General features: G+C 43.2%; 1 protein-coding gene across 3 annotated transcripts in view; it reads right to left on the bottom strand.

Moving 5' to 3' along the window:
- hacd1 (3-hydroxyacyl-CoA dehydratase 1) overlaps window positions 1-21,732 on the bottom strand; it is a 63,868-nt gene that overhangs the window by 14,855 nt on the left and 27,281 nt on the right. The window contains exon 5 of one of the 3 annotated variants that reach the window (XM_078234754.1): window positions 3,018-4,179. The exons of the other annotated variants lie outside the window; for them this stretch is intronic. Coding sequence (XP_078090880.1) covers window positions 4,039-4,179 — 141 coding nt within the window. The 3' untranslated portion in view covers window positions 3,018-4,038. Of the gene's footprint in view, window positions 1-3,017; window positions 4,180-21,732 lie in introns of those variants that run through there. 3 annotated transcript variants of the gene reach the window in all.

The following is a 21,732-nucleotide window of genomic DNA, read 5'->3' as shown; positions in this document are numbered from 1 at the left end:
GGAGTCAGAAGGGACATTATGTGCCACAGAATTCCTAACCTCTGATCTTATAACCATAGTACTTTTAAAAAATTCATTCACAGAATGTGGGTGTGCTGAATAGGTCAAGAGTCATTGTCTACCCCTAATTAACCTCGAGATGATGGTGACAAACCACCTTCTTGACCTCTGCAGTCCATGTGCTGTAGGTCCATCCACTTTGCTGATAGGGAGGGTGTTCCTAGATTTTGACCCAGTGACAGTCGAGGAATGGTGATATATTTCCAAATCAGGATGGTGAGTGGTGTGGAGATAAACTCCCAGATGATGTTCCCATGTATCTGCTGCCCTTGTTCTTCTAGGTGAACAGAGCTTGCGACCCCAAAATCTTGTTGCATGTCCAGGGTTTGAGACCCAAAGTTTGGAAACACCTGTCCTAGTGATGTCCTGGGGCAGAGATGATTGGCCATCAATAACCATCTTCCTTTGTGCTAGATAGAACTCCATCCAACCAGTGGAGAGTTTTCCCACTTATTCCCATTAATTTCAGTTTTGACACATTAGGTCAAATGTTTCTTGATGCCAAGGCCATTTACTCTCACCTCAAGTTCAATTCTTGTATCCAGATTTGGACCAAGCAACCAAGTGACCCTTGCGGATCCTGAACTGAGTATCAGTGAGCAGTCTGTTCACTTGATAGCACTGTTGAAACCACCTTACTTTGCTGATGACACAGAGTAGACCAGTGGGGTATTAAACTTCTGATTGGATTTATCCTTTTTTGTTGTGAACAGGACGTACCTGGGCATTTTTCCAAATTATTGGATAGATGTCTATGCTGTAACTGGAACAGCTTGGCTAAGGGCAGCTAGTTCTGGAGCAAAATTCTTCAATCCTACAGCTGAAACATTGTTGGGGTCAATAGTCTTTGCTGTGTCCAGTGACTTCAGCAATGAATTGATTTTAAAATTCTCATCCTTGTTCACAAATCCCTTCATAGCTTTCCACTATTTGTGACCTCGAGCGTCCCCAGTTTTAAATACTCTACCATGCGGCCATGCTTTCAGTTACATAGGGCCTAATTTCTGCCATATCCTTCATCTCTCTATCTCACTTTCCCTTTTAAGACACTCAACTAAAACAGGTACAAACATGTTCTTTGTGTGTGCAAAGAACAGGACTCTATTGCTCTAAAGCTAATGGTTTTGTGTTGTAGCAACACAAGTGGTATTCACCACTGACAGGATGCTGCCATAAAGCTAAAAAGACATTCTACCTATCACACAAATGAGTAATGTGGTAAATTGATTTCAGTGCCACTGTAATGCAAGGTGTGTAGGCCGTATGTCCCAAAGACTGGAGGATTGTATCAAACAGCACATCCCTACAACAGGCAAGGTAAAGATCATACCCAACTGGCTTGTGCTTGCAAATGATTGTCCAGAATGAGATGCGATTCTGCAATTGAACAACATTTGCTAAATAACCTTCATGTGTGCTAAAAATTACACTAACAAATTTAAGCTACAAATATTAATACACAGAGCCCTATTCTTAGCAGACAGAAAGAGCACGTACACACATTGTGCCTGTTTCAGCTAAACAAAATAAGTGATAGCCATTTACTGGTTCATTCCTCAGAGCACTGCCTTGACCAATCAGAGTCAAGCTCCCTGGTTTAAATTTCCAAACAATTCTTGGCAGACAGTGGTCAGTTACCGGTGTAATATCTCAACCAGAATCTACTCTTCAACCAATCAGCACTCTGTTCTCATACAGTATAAAGTTGTTTCTCCTAGTATTGATATTCTTATGATTGTCTGGATGAGTGCAAGACAAAAAGCTTCAACAAAAATGTATTTTTTCAGCAATATTTAAGACACTCCTTAAAAACTCCCTCTTTGACCAAATGTTTGGTCATCTGACCTAATACCTCTTTTTGTGGATTCATGTCATAATGCTCCTTTGAAGCACCTTGGAACTTTTCATTATGTTAAAGAATGTATAAGTTGCTGTTTTTGTTAATTGTAGTTATATACACAGCAGCATAACAATCAGATGTGCCACTCCATTTATTTAGAAATGTATATCTAAAAGGTATTGGCACTCAAGCTGTTTGTGGTAGTTTTTTGGGGAAAATAATAACCCAGGTTTTTAAAAAAATAAGCATAACCATAAGACATAGGAGAGGTAGGCCATTCAGCCCTTCAAGTCTGCTCTGCCATTCAATGAGATCATGACTGATCTGATGTGACAATCCTCAACTTCACTCTCCCACTTCATCCCCATAAACCTTAATTCTTCTACTGATTAAAAATCTGTCTATCTCAGCCTTGAACATTCTTAATGACTCAGCCTCTAAAGCCTTCTGCAGTAAGTAATTACACAGACTCACTCCCTCAGAGAAGAAATTCCTCGTATTTTCTGTCTTAAATTGGCCACCCCTTACTCTGAGATTATGCCCTCCGATCTTAGTCTCTTGCACATGAGGAAACTATCTCTCAGCATCAAGCCCCCTGAGAATCAGATACATCTCAATATGGTCACCTCTCATTCTTCTAAAGTCCAATGAGTACAGGCCTAACCTAATCACCCTCCCCTCATAAGAAAATCCCTCTATACCTAGGATCAATTTAGTGAACCTCGTTTGGACTTACTTATCTTATGGTTTTGCTACAGCAGGACATATAACAACATAGTTAGACTTGCCCTCCCACATTTAAATTTTTAATTTTCTGTGGGTTGTGCTCTGTCGTCCCCCCAGGAATCAATGTAGTCTGCATAGTGCTGCCTTATGTGGTTCTGAACAAACACATTTTTAGTCCAAAGAGTACAAGGGCAGAGAAAGAAATGTAAATTGAAGTCGGTGAATTCAAAAATCAGTACAAAAAAATAAGAGACTAGTTAATTTTCAATGTCAAAGAAGTTGATTGGCAGTAATTGATGCTTGTCACGCCAAAATGACAAGATTGAACCTTGTTGCAAGCTTAATGCACTAAGGTGCTTAAGATGTTAAACCAAGGCCCATCTGCCTGCTTGGATGATGCAATAGATCCAATGGTACCATTTTAATGATGACTAGGGGAGTGATGTCCTGGCCAATTTTCATCCCTCAAAACACCACAAATACAGATTATTTGATCATTATCACATTGTTGTTTGTGGGAAGGTTGTGGTGCACAAATTAACAGCTGCATTTCCTATGCTACAACAGTGAGTCCCATTCAAAAGTACTTCATTGGTTGTAAGGTGCTTTTAGAGATGAGAAAGGTGCCATATAGTAAATATTTCTTTCCATCTTGCAAGTACAGTAACTTTTATGATATTCAATGTATGTCAATGGTATGGGAGACAGCAAACTCATGTTTCCCAAAGCCAGTGCAATTAGGGCAACAACCACTGAATTTTAGTACTAACCTGCTATTTACCCAAGTTGCTATACCATTTATTCAGAAATAATGGTAAGCCCCATTAGCATCATTGCTATTTTGATTCAATAAAATTTTGTCAAAATACCATATTTCTTTGCCTCATATCAAAGCTCACCCAATAATGGATTTCTTACAAATTGCTTTTATATTTTTAAATGTTATTTTCCACTTTGTAGAGTAAACTTAAAGGAATTCCAAATTGCATGTATATTTAAAAAAACCTCATATCTATATTTCAACATTATCACTCACCTATTCCTAACATAAAATATATTAAAACAATGCTGAAATATAAAGGCTTCATGTGACTTGTCCCTTATCGCATTCTGATAAAGTCAATATCTTGATTCTGCATTGTATGTGCATTTACCAAAAAACAATTTACCATTGGCACAGATTTCAATCCAGATCATTGTCACCTCTGTATTTTTCACTTAATTTTGCCATCTTTTTTGCACGTTTACACTAGTGAAATACTTGTCACCTCCTTTTCAATCCATGCTTTTGAAATCTTCCCTTTTCTGTTTTCCCTTTCATCCTGTGGTAATTTACAAACGATTCCATCTGCCAGACCATAAATGCTTCTACTTTTCCATTTCTCTCCTTGGCCACTCTCTTATCCTCACGTTCAAAGTTGGATAAGAAGCATGTTGGTGACTAAGCTATTCATGTACTCAACATTTGTGCAGTTTATCCCCTTCAGTTGCTGCCACAGCAAAGCCAAGAGGTGTGGCAGCAGAAATGGGCACAGGGGAAATGAGGCCAGATCCTGGAAACACAAATCGGGGAAGAAATCACAAGACCCAGGTGTTGACACTCAGTAACATAATGTCATACCAGACAAGTAGAATTTTACCACTGATATTTCTTCATGGAAGTGAACTAAAACTTAAGTTCTATAATGCAAACTATATATTTTTAAATATTAACATGCAATTGGAATATATTTTCTGTTGAATTAAAATGGTATATATTAAAGATCGAAAGCATGCTAATTATTATGCATTAAACAATATTTTATAAATGTTTCATCTGAGATAAAACCATGCAGATATAATCATATGCACAGAATGGCTGTGAAAGACTGGTGCAACAGTAATACTTTAGACTACCTCCGAGGATCTGAAGAAATGTGTGAAGTGCATTCCATGACCAAAACAGATGGTCTTTAAAATGGCAACAGCTGAACATGAAACGGTTTCAAGAGCAAGAGCTGCTGTTTCAAGTGCCAATTACCAGAACCCAACATGCTGCAAGCTTGCACAGCTCCATGTTACTTTCATTCTTTGCACATGCAAATTAAGGACATAATAATTACTGTACCAGAATTACACATTAAATCTTTAGATATAGGAAGTGTTACATCATAATTCTGATGATTCTGCTTAGCTTAGCTTAATATGTCCCAACTATTCTGCACACATGGAAATGCCTTTGGTGAGGAATGTAACAGTCACTGCCAGAAACTATCTGTATTCAGTGAACCATTTATCAGGAGGATGGCATACAATCATTTAGTTGAATTACTAAACTGAATTCAGTATTAGGGTATAAAACAGCTAGCTGAAAAAAATATGTATACCAAACCTATCTTTGGAAAAATATTTCATGATAAAATGTATGGGAGTTTAACACAGTTCATCTCTAATGTATGCATTGACTCCAATACGCCTTCATCTAAACTTATAACCAACTGTTTAAAATTCCAATCAGAAGACGATTATAAATCTTGTAGACCAGATAGGTAATGTTATATGCTTCAAGGACCACTACTTAGCCAAGGCCAAATTTTAACCGTCTGTCTTCCATTTGTTATTTGAATCTGATGCCATTATTGAACACCAAGACATCATATTATCAGTGAACTCATCAGTTCTGGATACCCTCAAATATTTTGATCCCTCAATATTACAGTACTTTTTTCCACCTTCACTCAAAGATCCACAAAGTGTTTAACTAGTTCAATTGTTTGTACTTGCTTCTGTTCCACAAAGCTCTTTTCTCTTATCCCAACTCTATTCTCATTCTCTTTATCCTGTACCTACCTACCTTAATGACTTGTGTTAATTTCTAATTATATCCTGTTTCTCCACATTACAATCATTCTACGCCTCTGTCTTTCACCAGGAATGCTCTCAAAATCCTCTACTTTCTTCCTGAGTGCCATCCTGCTCCAATTGTCCAGTCCCCTTCTTCCACCAACCTCATCTGCTTAGCTTAACTTGTTTTCCTCCTGAATAAAGGTACTCATTTAACTCTGTACTCTATATTTCCTGATTAAAAGCATTTATGGATCCCATGCTCCAGACATGCTTGCTTTTGTGAACTATTGTTTTTTCCAGTCCTGCAGTCAAAGGCAGGACTGGAAAAAACAATAGTCGGTGGTTGTGTCTTCTTGATCCGATCTCGAGTTCATTGATGTTTTCTTCCAGTAAATCTATTCCTTTCATTCCTTTTCTTCATATCTGTAGTTTAGACCCTGATAACTCAACATCCACACATGGTCATCTGTGATATAATTTTTCTTTCTAGGATTTTCCTCATGTGTTAAAGAAATCTTGATAGAAATCATCCAATATCCTGTGCCTCTTTTACATTTTCCCTTTCCTTCATAAAAAACCCAGTAAAGCAATGGCAAGCTATTTCACCAAAACAGTACAAGTAGAGTCAGAGGTCAGGGCATGCACTTAAAGGGGATGGGGGTAGCAAATGAAAAATTATGAACACAGTACCATATTGTGAATGAACACAATACCAGATGTCAATACCATCGTGAGTGTGGTCAATTTATGGATTTGACTCCCTCAAGGTATAATGGAACCAAATACAAATTAGAAATATTCGTATTAGATATAAGAAAATAACATTTTGGGATACAGTAACCCGCCTCTACCATTCTCCCAGGTAGTGCATTCCAGACAGTCACCACCCTCTGGGTAAAAAAGATTTTCTCACATTCCCCCCTAAACCTCTCGCCCCACCTTGAACTTATGTCCTCTTATGACTAACCCTTCAACGAAGAGGAACAGCTGCTCCTTATGCACTCTGTCCATGTCTCGCAATCTTGTACACCTCGATTAGGTCGCCCCTCAGCCTTCTCTGTGCCAACGAAAACAAACCAAGTCTTCGTAACTTAATTGTTCTATCCCAGGCAGAATCCTGGTGAATCTCCACTGCACCCCCTCCAGCGCAATCACATCCTTCCGATTGAATACTTCCTTGTCAAATTACTCCTTCCAGAGTGCATCACCTCACACTTTGCAGGGTTAAGTTCCATCTGCCACTTATCTGCCCATTTAACCATTCCATCTATATTTTCTTGTAGCCCAAGATACTCTTCCTCACTGTGAACCACCCATCCAATCTTTGTGCCGTCCACAAACTTACTAATCCTACTCCCCCACATAATCATCAATGTAATTTATATAAATAACAAATAATAGGGGCCCAACACATTTCCCAGGGATATGCCACTGGACACTGGCTTCCAGTCACTAAACCAGCCTTCTGTCATCACCTTCCGTCTCCTTCAACTGTGCCAATTTTGAATCTACTTTATCAAATTACCCTGTATCATGCGTGAATTTACCTTCTTTATAAGTCTCTCATGTGGGAGCTTGTCAAAGGCTTTGCTGAAATCCATATAAACTACATCGACTGCACTACTCTTGTCTACATACCTGATCATCTCCTCAAAAAATTCAATCAAATTTGTTAGGCATGACCTCCCTCTGATGGAGGGAATGGTTAGGAATGATGACTATCCCTGATCAAGCTTTGCCTTTCCAGATGGAGAAAGATGCACTCCTTCAGAAGTTTCTCTAATAGTTTCCCTACCACTGATGTGAGACTCACTAGTCTGTAATTCCCTGGTTTATCTCTACAACCCTTCTTAAATAGCGGAACTACATTAGCTGTTCCCCAGTCGTCTTGCACCACCACCGTGGCCAGAAAGGAATTGAAAATTTGTATCAGAGCCCCTGCAGTCTCCGTTCTTGCCTCCCACAGCAGACGAGGGCATAATTCATCTAGACCTGGAGATTTATCCACTTTTAAAGCTGCCAACACCTCCAATACCTTGTCTGTCCCTATGTCAATTTGCTCAAGAACCTCACAGTCTCTCTCTCCCCGAATTCCATACCATTGTCCTCATTTTCTTGGGTGAAGATGAATGTGAGGTATTTGTTCAACACTCTACCAATGTCCTCTGGATCCACCCATAGAATGCCCCCTTGGTCCCTATTGGGACCTACTCTTTCCCTGGTTATCCTCTTCTCATTGATAAACCTATAGAATATATTGGGATTTTCCCTACTTTTACCAGCCAGAGCTTTCTCATATTCCATTTTTGCATTCCAAATTGCTTGGAGTTGTATAGAAGTTTGGTGAGGCCACAGCTAGAGTACTGTGTGCAGTTGTGGTCGCCACATTATCGGAATGATGTGATTGTGCTGTAGGTGGTGCAGAGGAGATTCACCAGGATGCTGCCTGGGATGGAACATAAGTTATGAAGAGACGTTGCATAGGCTTGGTTTGTTTTCGTTGGAGCAGAGAAGACTGAGGGGCGACCTGATTGAGGCATACAAGATTGAGAGACATGGACAGAGTGCATAAAGAGGTTTAGGGGGGATGAGGGGAAAACATTTTTCACCCAGAGCATGGTGACAGTCTGGAATGCTATCTGGGAGGGTGATAGAGGCGGGTTGCCTCACATCCTTTAAAAAGTACCTGGATGAGCACCTGGCACATCATAACATTCAGGGCTATGGGCCAAATGCTGGCAAATGGGATTAGGTGGGAGTTCAGGTGTTTCTAATGATTACTTTAAGTGGAATTTTCCGATCCTGTTTATGGTGGGCGTGTTTGGCGGCATGAGTGGAAAATGTGATAGAATCATAGAAACCCTGCAGTGCAGAAGGCCATTTGGCCCATCGAGTCTGCACCGACAACAATCCCACCCAGGCCCTATCACTGTAAACCCACATATTTACCCCGCTAATCCCTCTAACCTACGCATCCTGGGACACTAAGGGGCAATTTAGCATGGCCAATCAACCTATCCCACACATCTTTTGGAGTGTGGGAGGAAGCCTACACAGACATAGGGAAAATGTGCAAAGACAGACAGACAGTGACCCAAGCTGGGAATCGAACCCGGGTCCCTGGAGGTGTGAGGCAGCAGTGCTAATCACTGTACCACCCAAAACGGCCCAAGTCGCATTTCCCTACAACGTAAATTCAGGATTTGTTCCCCTCCCACATCAGTGGTCAGCCATGCTTCCACTGTCCAATGTCAGGAACTTAATTTTAAGGTATTTGCATTTCATTATTGAGTCTGCATGCTGGAGTCATCCCCCCATATCAAATTTAATGCCTACGTCAGCAGAACTTCAGAACAGCATGATGTCCAATTGCCTTTAAAAGGATTGCACCTGGCCAACCAAAATGTGAGGGGAATTTGGAAGTAACTGCACACAATCTTACACAGTGCTTGCGAGGAACACCAATAGGGTAGCTCATCAAGGAAGAGGCACTGCGCAGTCAGACGGAGACACAGGCAAGTCGCATTTTCCCAGCTGGCTTTCAGTGCAATTCCACGGCAAGTGCTCTAGTATTGGATGGGGTTGAGTGGGGCAGGGGGTACAAGGCAGCACAGACTGGTGGAAGTACACAAGCACATGCTCAGGAGGAATGGTTAGGGATGAATTGAGCTGAATGGCAAGGGGCTGAACCATACTCACCTTCAGGGAAGCTACACACTTGGAAAAGCTTCTCAAAATGTGAGCATTCTTCTGCAGCTCCTACCATTCACCAGCAGCTCCATTGACGTGCTTGGAGTCATTTCTCTGAAACCTTTCTGCTGACTCAAGCAAGACAAAAGCATGGATGTCCCATCAAATGCTCCAGGAGCTTTCAACCGTTGGGCACAGAATGTAAATTAAAGGTTTTAAGGGCTGCAGAACAATTTGATGACTGGGCAAGTTGTAGAATCCCCTTGCGAAAGGTGAGCATGGTTCAGCCTCTTGCCATGTATTTATGAGGATCATAATCATGAGGATTACTGGTCTAAATTAGGATAATGCCTGCGCCTGAACTGAGAACACAGCATTCAGTCGAGTGGCCAAAGCTGCCGCCAATTGGTCAAGTGGAATGGGGAGGTGGTAGGTGGAACTTTGGACAGCATAAATGCACTCAAATACTTAAAGGGATAGATAGGGTACATACAGTAAGATGTTTTTCTTGGTTGAAAAGCCTAGAAACAATTTCAAAAGAAGAGAAAGCCACTTAGAACTAAGATGAGGAGATTCTTTTTTACCCAGAGGCTTGTGAATCTTTGGAATTCTCTTCCCCAGAGGACTGTGGAAGCTAAGTCACTGAGTATGTTTAAAGTAGAGATTGACAGATTTCTAAACACCAGTGACATAAAGGCATGTCGAAAGATATGCGGGTTAGGTTGATTGGCCATGCTCAATTGCCCCTTAGTATCAGGGAGATTAGCAGGGTAAACAGGTTGGGTTAAGTGGATAGGGTCTGGATGGGATTGTTGTTGGTGCAGAATGTCCTCTTTCTGCACTGTATGGATTCTATGATGTGGAAGTAGTATGGGAAAAGGCATTGAAATGGATGATCAGCCATGATCATACTGAATAGTGAACCAGGCTTGATGGGCTGAATGGCCTTCTTTTGCTCCTATGGGGCAGCACAGTGGCATAATGGTTAGCACTGCTGCCTCACAGTGCCAGGGACCCGGGTTCAATTCCCGGTTTGGGTCACTGTCTGTGTGGAGTTTGCACGTTCTCGCCATTTCTGCATGGATTTCCTCCGGGTACTCTGGTGTCCTTCCACAGTCTGAAAGACGTGTTGGTTAGGTGCATTGACCTGAACAGGCGCCGGAGTGTGGCGACTAGGAGAATTTCACAGTAACTTCATTGCAGTGTTAATGTAAGCCTTACTTGTGATTAATAAATAAACTTTAACTTTAATGTTCTACCCGGGCGACAGACACAGTTGAAGTCAAGCCTCACAACTTCACTAAAAAACATAGGTCAAGCAATGACCACATGTAAACAAATTATTTAATCTATAAATGATTTAAAGCAAGAAATATGCTCACCTCTTTGGATGTCTAAAATCGCAAAGGACATCCAGAGAAAAAGTTAACTTCGGTAGGATTTGAATTGAGCCTTTGTTTTGACAAGATCAAATGACCCAGTGAAGTCAATGAACATAAACAGTCGAATACTGGCAGTCACCCCACCTCTGAAACCATTAGTATTCCACATGCGCTGGTTCCCCAGTTCCCCTCTCCCATACATCCACACATGCATGGCCACAACTGCTGCTGACTCTGGTGTGATCTGTGTGCCAGGCCAGCAGCAGGAGGCGATTTGAACAGCAAAGACGTTTGAGCCCGAGCCTCTCTGGGGTACAAGTGTGGTGATTTCCACCTTCAGCACCTATCTCTCCCATCCCGTGCATCCCATGATTTGATTTATTGTTGTCACGTGTATTGGGATACAGTGAAAAGTATTGTTTCTTGCACGCTATACAGACAAAACATACCGTTCATGGAGTACATAGGGGAGAAGGAAAGGAGAGGGTGTAGAATATAGTGTTATAAAGAACAAAGAACAAAGAAAATTACAGCACTGACCATGCTGTCCGACCTAACTAAAACCCCCTACCCTTCCGGGGACCATATCCCTCTATTCCCATCCTATTCATGTACTTGTCAAGACGCCCCTTAAAAGTCACTACCGTATCCGCTTCCACCACCTCCCCCGGCAACGAGTTCCAGGCACCCATCACCCTCTGTGTAAAAAATCTGCCTCGTACATCTCCTTTAAACCTTGCCCCTCGCATCTTAAACCTGTGCCCCCTAGTAATTGACTCTTCCACCCTGGGAAAAAGCTTCTGACTATCCACTCTGTCCATGCCTCTCAATCTTGTAGACTTCCATCAGGTCTCCCCTCAACCTCCGTCCTCCACTGAGAACAAACCAAGTTTCTCCAACCTCTCCTCATAGCTAATGCCCTCCATACCAGGCAACATCCTAGTAAATCTTTTCTGTACCCTCTCCAAAGCCTCCACATCCTTCTGGTAGTGTGGCGACCAGAATTGAACACTATATTCCAAGTGCGGCCTAACTAAGGTTCTATAAAGCTGCAACATGACTTGCCAATTTTTAAACTCGATACCCCGGCCAATGAAGGCAAGCGTGCCGTATGCCTTCTTGACTACCTTCTCCACCTGCATTGCCACTTTCAGTGATCTGTGTACCTGTACACCCAGATCCTTTTGCCTATCAATACTCTTCAGGGTTCTGCCATTTACTGTATATTTCCTATCTGTATTGCACCTTCCAAAATACATTAACCTCACATTTGTCCGGATTAGGCTCCATCTGCCATCTCTCCGCCCAAGTCTCCAACTGATCTATATCCTGCTGTATCCTCTGATAGTCCTCATCGCTATCCACAAATCCAACAACCTTTGTGTCATCCGCAAACTTACTAATCAATCCAGTTACATTTTCCTCCAAATCATTTATATATATTACAAACAGCAAACGTCCCAGCACTGATCCCCGAGGAACACCACTTATCACAGCCGTCCATTCAGAAACACACCCTTCCACTGCTACCCTCTGTCTTCTTTGACTGAGCCAGTTTTGTATTCACCTTGCTAGCTCACCTCTGATCCCATGCGACTTCACCTTCTGCACCAGTCTGCCATGAGGGACCTTGTCAAAGGCCTTACTGAAGTCCATGTAGACAACGTCTATTGCCCTACCCTCAATCATCTTCGTCACTTCCTCGAAAAACCCGATCAAGTTCGTGAGACACGACCTCCCCTTTGTAAAACCATGTTGCCTCTCACTAATACGTCCACTTATTTCCAAGTGGGAATAAATCCTGACTCGAAGAATCCTCTCCAATAATTTCCCTACCACTGATGTAAGGCTCACCGGCCTGTAATTACCTGGATTATTCTTGCTACCCTTCTTAAACAAAGGAACAACATTGGCTATTCTCCAATCCTCTGGGACCTCCCCTGTAGCCAGTGAGGATACAAAGATTTCTCTCAAGGCCCCAGCAATTTCCTCCCTTGCCTCTCTCAGTATTCTGGGGTATATCCCAACAGGCTCTAGGGACTTGTCTACCTTCATGCTTCTCAAGAACCCCAATACCAACTCCTTTTTGATCTCAACACGACTCAAACTATCTGCACATCCTTTCCCAGACTCATCATCCACCAAGTCCTTCTCTTTGGTGAATACTGACGCAAAGTACTCATTTAATACCTCACCCATTTCCTCTGGCTCCACGCATAGATTCCCTCCCTTGTCCTCGAGTGGGCCAACCCTCTCCTTGACTACCCTCTTGCTCGTTATGTACAAAAAGCTTTGGGATTTTCCTGAACCCCGCTGGCCAATGCTTTTTCATGACCCCTTTTAGCCCTTCTTACTCCTTGCTTAAGTTTCTTTCTACTTTCCTTGTATTCCACATTTGCTTAGTGTGTTCCCAGCCTCCTAACTTTGACAAATGCTTCCTTTTTCTCTTTCATAGAAACCCTACAGTCCAGAAAGAGGCCATTCGGCCCATCGAGTCTGCACCGACCACAATTCCACCCAGGCCCTACCCCTGTATCCCTACATATTTACCCACTAATCTCTCTAATCTACGCATTTCAGGACACTAAGGGCAATTATTTTTTAGCATAGCCAATCAACCTAATTCGCACATCTTTGGACTGTGGGAGGAAACCGGAGCACCCGGGAGGAAACCCATGCAGACACGAGGAGAATGTGCAAACTCCACACAGACAGTGACCCAAACCGGGAATCGAACCCAGGTCCCTGGAGCCGTGAAGCAGCAGTGCTAACCTCTGTGCTACTGTGCCGCCTAGGCTCACAATATCACTCGTTATCCAAGGTTCCCAAAACTTGCCATACTTATCTTTCATCCTTACAGGAATGTGCCAGTCCTGAATCCCTATCAACTTACACTGGAAAGCCTCCCACATGCCAGATGTTGATTTGCCCTCAAACATCTGCCCCCAATCTATATTCTTCAGTTCCTGCCTAATATTGTTGTAATTAGCCTTCCCTCAATTTAGCACCTTAACTTGTTCTTACCTGGGGTATAGAGAAAGATCAGCTTAAATGGTAGGTTCATTCAAAAGTCTGATGGCACTAGGGAAGAAGCTGTTCTCGAGCTGGTTGGTACATGATCTCAGACTTTTGTATCTTTTTCCCGACCGAAGAAAGCGCAAGACAGTACGTTTATGGTGCGTGGGGTCCTTGATTCTGCTGGCTACTTCTCCGAATCGGTGGGAAGTACTAACAGAGTCAATGGATGGCCGGCTGGTTTGCATGATGGATTGGGCTACGTTCACAACCTTTGTAGTTTCTTGCGGTGTTGGTCAGAGGAGGAGCCATACCAAACTATGATACAACTAGAAAGACTGCTTTCTATGGTGCATCTCTAAAAGCTGGTGAAAGTCATAGCGGACATGCCAAATTTCCTTACCCTCCTGAGAAAGTAGAAGCATTGGTGGGTTTTCTTAACTATAGCATCAGCGTGGAGGGACCAGGACAGGTTGTTGGTGATCTGGACACCTAGAAACTTGAAGATCTCGACCATTTCCACTTCATCACCGTTGATGTAGACAGGGGCACGTCCTCCACTATGCTTCCTGAAGTCTATGACTATCTCCTTTGTTTTACTGACATTGAGAGAGAGATTGTTATCGCCACACCATTTCACCAGATTCTTTATCTCTCCCCTGTACTCCGTCTTGTCATTGTTTAAGATCTGACCCACTACGGTGGTGCCATTAGCAAACTTGAAAATGGAATGTATGCAGCCACGTTCTGACTGCATGGTGAAATCTTTCAAACTGAACAGGAATTGGCATTTTAAAATGTATTCATGGGATAGAGGCATCATGAACAAGATCACCATTTATTGCCCATCTTTAATTTGCAGAGTGGGCAGTGGTGAACTGCTCTGAACTGGAAGTGTTCTCATGCACTGCTGCCCTAGTCATTTTTGATGGTCGAGGTCACCTGTTTGGAAGTCTTGAGGCATTGCTGCAGCATATCTTCTAAAATGGTACACATTTTTTAAAAAAATGCATTCTTTCACAGTGTCCGCCAAGGCAGCATTTGTTATCCATATCTAAATGCCTCCAAGAAGGTGATGGTGAGCCATTTCCTTGAACCACTGCAATAATTTTAATCCAGTAGTGAAGGAACAACAATATAATTTCAAGTCAGGATGTATGTGACTTGGAAAGGAGCTTACTGGTGGTGGTGTTCCCATGCATGGGTGGAATGTCATGTCAGGAAGTAAATTATTCATCACAGAATTTGCAACCTGTGATCTGCTCTTGTAGCTACAAATTTATACGACTGATATAGTTTAAGTTTCTGGTCAAAGGCAATCCGGCAATGTTGATAGTGAGGCATTCAGCAATGGGATTGTTGTTGAATACAGTTAGATTCTATCCTATTGGAAGTTATCATTGACTGGGCAAATGTTACTTGCCACACACCAGTCTTATAGAACATAGAACAGTACAGCACAGAACAGGCCCTTCGGCCCACGATGTTGTGCCGAGCTTTATCTGAAACCAAGATCAAGCTATCCCACTCCCTATCATCCTGGTGTGCTCCATGTGCCTATCCAATAACCGCTTAAATGTTCCTAAAGTGTCTGACTCCACTACCACTGCAGGCAGTCCATTCCACATCCCAACCACTCTCTGCGTAAAGAACCTTCCTCTGATATCCTTCCTATATCTCCCACCATGAACCCTATAGTTATGCCCCCTTCTAATAGCCCCATCCACCCGAGGAAATAGTCTTTGAACGTTCACTCTATCTATCCCCTTCATCATTTTATAAACCTCTATTAAGTCTCCCCTCAGCCTCCTCCGCTCCAGAGAGAACAGCCCTAGCTCCTTCAACCTTTCCTCATAAGACCTACCCTCCAAACCAGGCAGCATCCTGGTAAATCTCCTCTGCACTCCTTCCAGCGCTTCCACATCCTTCTTATAGTGAGGTGACCAGAACTGCACACAATATTCCAAATGTGGTCTCACCAAGGTCCTATACAGTTGCAGCATAACCCCACGGCTCTTAAACTCCAACCCCCTGTTAATAAAAGCTAACACACTACAGGCCTTCTTCACAGCTCTATCCACTTGAGTGGCAACCTTTAGAGATCTGTGGATATGGACCCCAAGATCTCTCTGTTCCTCCACAGTCTTCAGAACCCTACCTTTGACCCTGTAATCCACCTTTAAATTAGTCCTACCAAAATGAATCACCTCACATTTATCAGGGTTAAACTCCATTTGCCATTTTTCAGCCCAGCTTTGCATCCTATCTATGTCTCTTTGCAGCCTACAACAGCCCTCCACCTCATCCACTACTCCACCAATCTTGGTGTCATCAGCAAATTTACTGATCCACCCTTCAGCCCCCTCCTCTAAGTTATTAATAAAAATCACAAAGAGCAAAGGACCAAGCACTGATCCCTGTGGCACTCCGCTAGCAACCTGCCTCCAATCCGAAAATTTTCCATCCACCACCACCCTCTGTCTTCGATCAGACAGCCAGTTACCTATCCAATCGGCCAACTTTCCCTCTATCCCACACCTCCTTACTTTCATCATAAGCCGACCATGGGGGACCTTATCAAACGCCTTACTAAAATCCATGTATATGACATCAACTGCCCTACCTTCATCAACACCTGAAAGTTGCCCAGGTCTTGCTGCACGTGGGCACAGACTGCTTCATTATCTTACAAGTCACAAATGGGACTGGACATTGCACAATTACCAACCCGCAGACCTACTTCTTATCTTATGATCAAGGAAAGATCAGTCATGAAGAAGCTGAAGATGGTTGAGCTTAGGACATTGCCTTGAGAACATTCTGCAGTGACATTCTAGGGCAGAGAGGATTGGCCTCTGTTGTCCAGAACCAGCTTCCTTTATGCAAGGCATGATTCCACGGTGGAGAGTTTGCACCCACTCTGCATCCCTCAACCATGCTAATTCCATCCACTTCAGATTTACTAAGTCTTCTTGATGCCACACTCAGTCAAGGCTGCCTTGATGTCAAGGGCAATCACACAACTCACTGCTAGAATTCAGCTCTTTTAACCATGTTTGAATAAAGGCTGTATTGTACTGGAGACATAGGGTCCTGGCAGAACCAAGGGTGGAATTCTCCCATTTTGCCCATGTCAGGTTTGGTGGCAGCCAGGAGTGGAGAATCCAGCAGGAGACAAAAAGTCAGAAAGCTGCCAGCATAAAAACCGTTTGAAATTCTCCTAATGGCAGCTTAATGGTGGTTGGTTCCTCCAATGCCTAGGGGCGTGAATGCCATTTACATTAATTTAGATCTGATGAATGTTATTAAAACAGCTGTTCACCAGAATCTTGTCAGGCCTTCCAACCTCATGTCACACCAGTGGGAAATCAAGCCAGCCTCGAACCCATTTGAAAAAGAGTGCTGTGCACAAGATGGACCTCAGTTCACTTAAGATACCCAGGTGAATGCAACATACGTCATCAATCTGCCATAGCACTGCGCTGCTTCTGTTGCACTGAATGGTACTCGGCTGGGGCAGACTTGTTAGTGCTCTCCAGCTCAACACTTTATAGACAAGACTGTGCTGAGGGCTCATGGGTCCTCCTCTCCAACGGACCAAAGTTCAACCATGGGTGGAGCATGAGGTGAGGGGCTGACGAAAGACAAGGGAGGCCTGGTGGAATGAGGGATGTGCAAGCAGGGCAGGAAAGGGAGAAGGGCTGCAATGATAGGCACATGTGTTTTAGGATGGCAAACATTAGATGGCAGAGAAAAGACTGAGGGGAGGGATGTATTTCATGCAATCCCGATAAGGCTGCATGAAATGCTCACAAAGGGGGTCAAAAGGGATATCGCATCATTTAGTGGAAGAGGATGATCGCAGATTCCAGATGGGAGTGGGTAGAGATCCACATGGGGCCTGGGCTCAGGGGGAGGGTCATGTCCGCCACAACAAAGATTGGATCCAGAACATCTCCAGGGATGGTTGATGGAGGTCAGGGCTACCCACTTGGCTGATTGCTCCAATGCGACATCCTCAGATTTATGTTGAGGAGATGCAGAATGCTCCTAACAGCTCCACATGTTCTCTCAGAAAATACCATAGGACTTCTGAAGATGCAATTCAGATGCCTGGACCACACAGATGGCTCTCTGCAATACACACCAGAGAGGATTTCCTGCATAGAATCCCTACAGTACAGAACAGGCCATTCGGCCCATCGAGTCTGTACCGACCACAATCCCACCCAGACCCTATTCCAGTAACCCCACACATTTACCTTGCTCGTCCTCCTGACACTAAGAGTCAATTTAGCATGGCCAATCAACCTAACCCGCACGCACATCTTTGGACGGTGGGAGGAAACTGGTGCACCCAGAGGAAACACATGCAGACAAGGGAAGAAAGTGCAAAGTCCACACAGACAGTGACCCGAAGCCGGAATTGAACCTAGGTCTCTGGCGCTGCGAGGCAGCACTGCTAATTACTGTGCCACCCAAATGCAATTTGCTGTGCCCTTCACAATCTAGCTATGCAAAGAGACTAAGCCCTCCCCAGAAGGATCAGAGCATGGTGTGTGAGCATGACAGAAAGAATGGTGGCGATGTGAAAGAGTCCATGAGAGAATGAATGTTAATATATGTCCTCGTTAATGGATATGCGAGATCTGTGAAGAGAGTTGCTGTTTGAGTACATGATGCCATGTTGATAGTTTGATAGTGGAGGGAGCGGGAAAAGGACTTACTCTGACAGAGCGGATGAGATAATTCATCCGCTTCATGCGCCACATGGTACTTTTGGTGTGGTTGCCAGCCGCACTGATCTCATTTGCAACAGCCTCCCAGGCTGGATATGTGAAGTTGGTGTGCTTCCTGGAGTCATGCTCCTATGCCAAGGCTCCTCGAATCAAAGGCCTTGAGGGCATGGTGGTTGAATCAGGTGCAGATTTGAGACTGCAGGCCTTCTGCCTCTGGGTTACAGACATCCTGCAGAGTCTGGACTGGAGCGAGTGAAAAGAAAGCGCTGGACTGGCATTTACATATGGCACTCAGACCCTCAAACCCACTAGCTGATGGCAGATGGACGAATCTGCTCCCGACCCACCAGGTGATCTGGAGAGGTGCTCACTCATGGATAATTAATGAGGCTCCAAGCACAAAATCAGGCGCGACTTCACACCTTTGCAAGCAGTGGGGTCAATGGAACTGCCTGCCACTGCACCTGGAAAAAATGGAGAATTTGCCCCAAAATGGGGCATCAGGAAGCAGGTTGTGGTTGAGTAAATGCAGCTCAATAGCACTGTCTCTGTCACTTTCTATCACTTGCTGAGAGTAACTGGTTGAGAGTAATGGGACAGTAAGTTGGCTAGACTGGATTGTCCTATTTTTTTTTTTAACGGGGACAGGACACAACTGGGCAACTTTTCACATTATTGGGTAGATGCCAGTGTTGTCTGCCACTGAGATTTTCCTCCTGTGTTTTCTAGGTCTGTTATAGACTATTGATAATTGTTGATCACTATCACTAGTCAGTAAATCCATTATCATTGTATTATGTAATTGCTAACATGATAGAAGGACAAGATGGATCTTAGTCATTTTTTTTGTCTATTTTCCCAATTACAATATTACACTCATCGTGACTTTATATCCCACTCTTCATCTGCAAGATTATCTTTGGCAACTTTAACATTATAGTTATAGCAAGTACTTCTCCTCAATCCCTCTCTCTGCTTTACACTAAGTTACTGTCTTGCAAAGCACTCACTGCTGCATAAACCTAACTATTTTCCATGCAACTGTACCCGATGTAAATATCTACCGATACATCACAGAGTACTTCAGGAAGTGATCCTGGAAATAGTGGATGCATTGATGGTCATCTTCCAAGATTCTATAGACTCTGGAACAATTCCAACGATTGGAGGGTAGTTAATGTAACCCCACAATTTAAAAAGGGAGGTAGAGAGAAAAGGAATTATAGAGCAGTCAGGTAGTGGGAAAAATGCTAGAGTCCATCATAAAAGATTAAATAGCACAGCACTTGGAAAATAGTGGCAGGATTGGGCAGAATCATTGTTAAGCATGATTTCCCTTTTACGAAAGGGAAATCATGCTTAACAAATCTACTGGAATTCTTTGAGGATGTACCCAGTAGAGTTGATGAGGATTAGTTATTGAATGCGGTTTGTTTGTATTTTCAGAAGGCTTTCAACAGATCCCACATAAGATATTAGCATGTAAAATTAAAGCGCATGGGATTGAGGGCAGTGTATTGAAATGGATAGAAAACTGATTGTTCCTACTCTTTTGTTTCCTGTCAAACAGATTTTTTTTCCCCCAAGTGGCAGGCAGTGACTAACGGGGAGCTGCAGGGATCAGTGCGAGGACCCCACTTATTCACCATGTATATTAACGATTTAGATCAGGGAACTAAATGTAATATCTCCAAATTTGCAGATGAAACAAAGTTGTGTGGGAGGGTGAGCTGTGAGGAGGATGCAGAGATGTTTCAGTGTGATTTAGACAAATTGAGTGAGTGGGCAAATGCATGGTAGATGCAGTATAATGTGAATAAATTTGCTATCCACGTTGGTAGCAAAAACAAGGCGGCAGATTACCTGAATGGCTGTAGATTGAGAGGGGAATGTGCAATGAGATGTAGATGTCCTTGTACTCCATTTGTTGAAAGTAAGCATGCAGGTGCAGCAGGCAGTGAAAAAGGCAAATAGTATGTTGGCCTTCATAGCTAAAAGATTTGAGTACAGGAGCAGGGATGTCCTGCTGCAGTTATACAGGGCCTTGGTGAGATCACACCTGGAATATTGTGTGCAGTTTTGGTCTCCTTATCTGTGGAAGGATGTTCGTGCTATATAGAGGGAGTGCACCAAAGGGTTACCAGATTGACTCCTGGGATGATGGGACTGATGTATGAGGAGAGATTGAGTCGGTTGGCATTATATTCACTAGAGTTTAGCAAAATGAGGGGGAGGGGGGATGTCATAGAAACCTATAAAGTTCTAACAGGATTAGACAGGGTAGATGCAGGAAGGATGTTCCCAATGGCAGGGGAGTCCAGAACGAAGGGTCATAATCTGAGGATATGGGATAAACCTTTTAGGACTGAGATGAGGAGAAATTTCTTCACCCAGAGACTGGTAAGCCTGTGGAATTCTCAACCACAGAAAACAGGTGAGGGCAAAACATTGTTGTTTTCAAGGAGGAGTTAGATATAGCTCTTGGGGCTAAAAGGATATGGTGAGAAAGCAAGAACAGGTTACTGAATTGAATGATCAGCCATGATTATAATGAATGGTAGAGCAGGCTTGAAGGGCCGAATGACCGACTCCTGCTCCTATTTCCTATGTTTACACCAATCCCATATTCCTGAAGGCTACGGCAGTGCAAGTGAATATCTAAATATTTCTTAAATCTTGAGAGTTTCTGACTCAAACGACCCTTTCGGGAAGTGAGTTCTAGGCGGGTAGATAAAGGTTCTTAAGAATGGGCTACTTGTCTTTATTAGTTGTGGCCACCACCCTAAGTTAAGAAAATTCTCCTCACCTCCACTCTTCGCTTTCTAGCTCTTACCTTAAATCTATGCCCCTGGTTATTGACCCCTCTACTAATGGAAAAAGTACCTTCCTATCCACCATATCTAGTCCCTCATAATGGTATACACCTCAATCAGGTCCCCTCTTAACCTTCGCTGTTAAGGAAAACAGCCCTAGCCTATCCACTCTTTCCTCCTTCCTATGACCCTCCAGACCAGGGAGCGTCCTGGTAAATCTCCTTTGCATCCTCTCCAGTGCAATCACATCTTTCCTACAATGTGGTGATCAGAACGGCACTCATTACTCCAGTTATGACCTAAACAGTGTTTTATACGGTTCCAGCACGATCTCCTTGCTCTTGTATTCTATGCCATAGCTAATAAAGATAAGTAGCTCATATGCTTTCTTAACCACTTTATTCTGCCTGCCCTGCCACTTCCTGGATCTGTGGATATGCAGTCCAAGGTCCCTCTGATCTTCAGTACTTTCCAGGGTCCAACCATTCATCATGTAATCTTTTGCCTTGTTAGCCTTCCTCAAGTACTTTAACATACTTTTCCAGGTTAAATTCCATTTACCGCTGCTCTGCCTACCTGACCAGGCCATTGATATCCTGCAGTCTACTGCAATCCTCCTCACTATTTACCACCCAACCAAT

This window comes from Mustelus asterias, chromosome 2 (genome assembly GCF_964213995.1).
Source record: "Mustelus asterias chromosome 2, sMusAst1.hap1.1, whole genome shotgun sequence".
In the NCBI taxonomy this organism is placed as follows: Eukaryota; Metazoa; Chordata; class Chondrichthyes; order Carcharhiniformes; family Triakidae; genus Mustelus; species Mustelus asterias.
The sequence above is the reverse complement of the archived record's forward strand: the minus strand, read 5'-3'. Positions and strand labels throughout refer to the sequence as shown.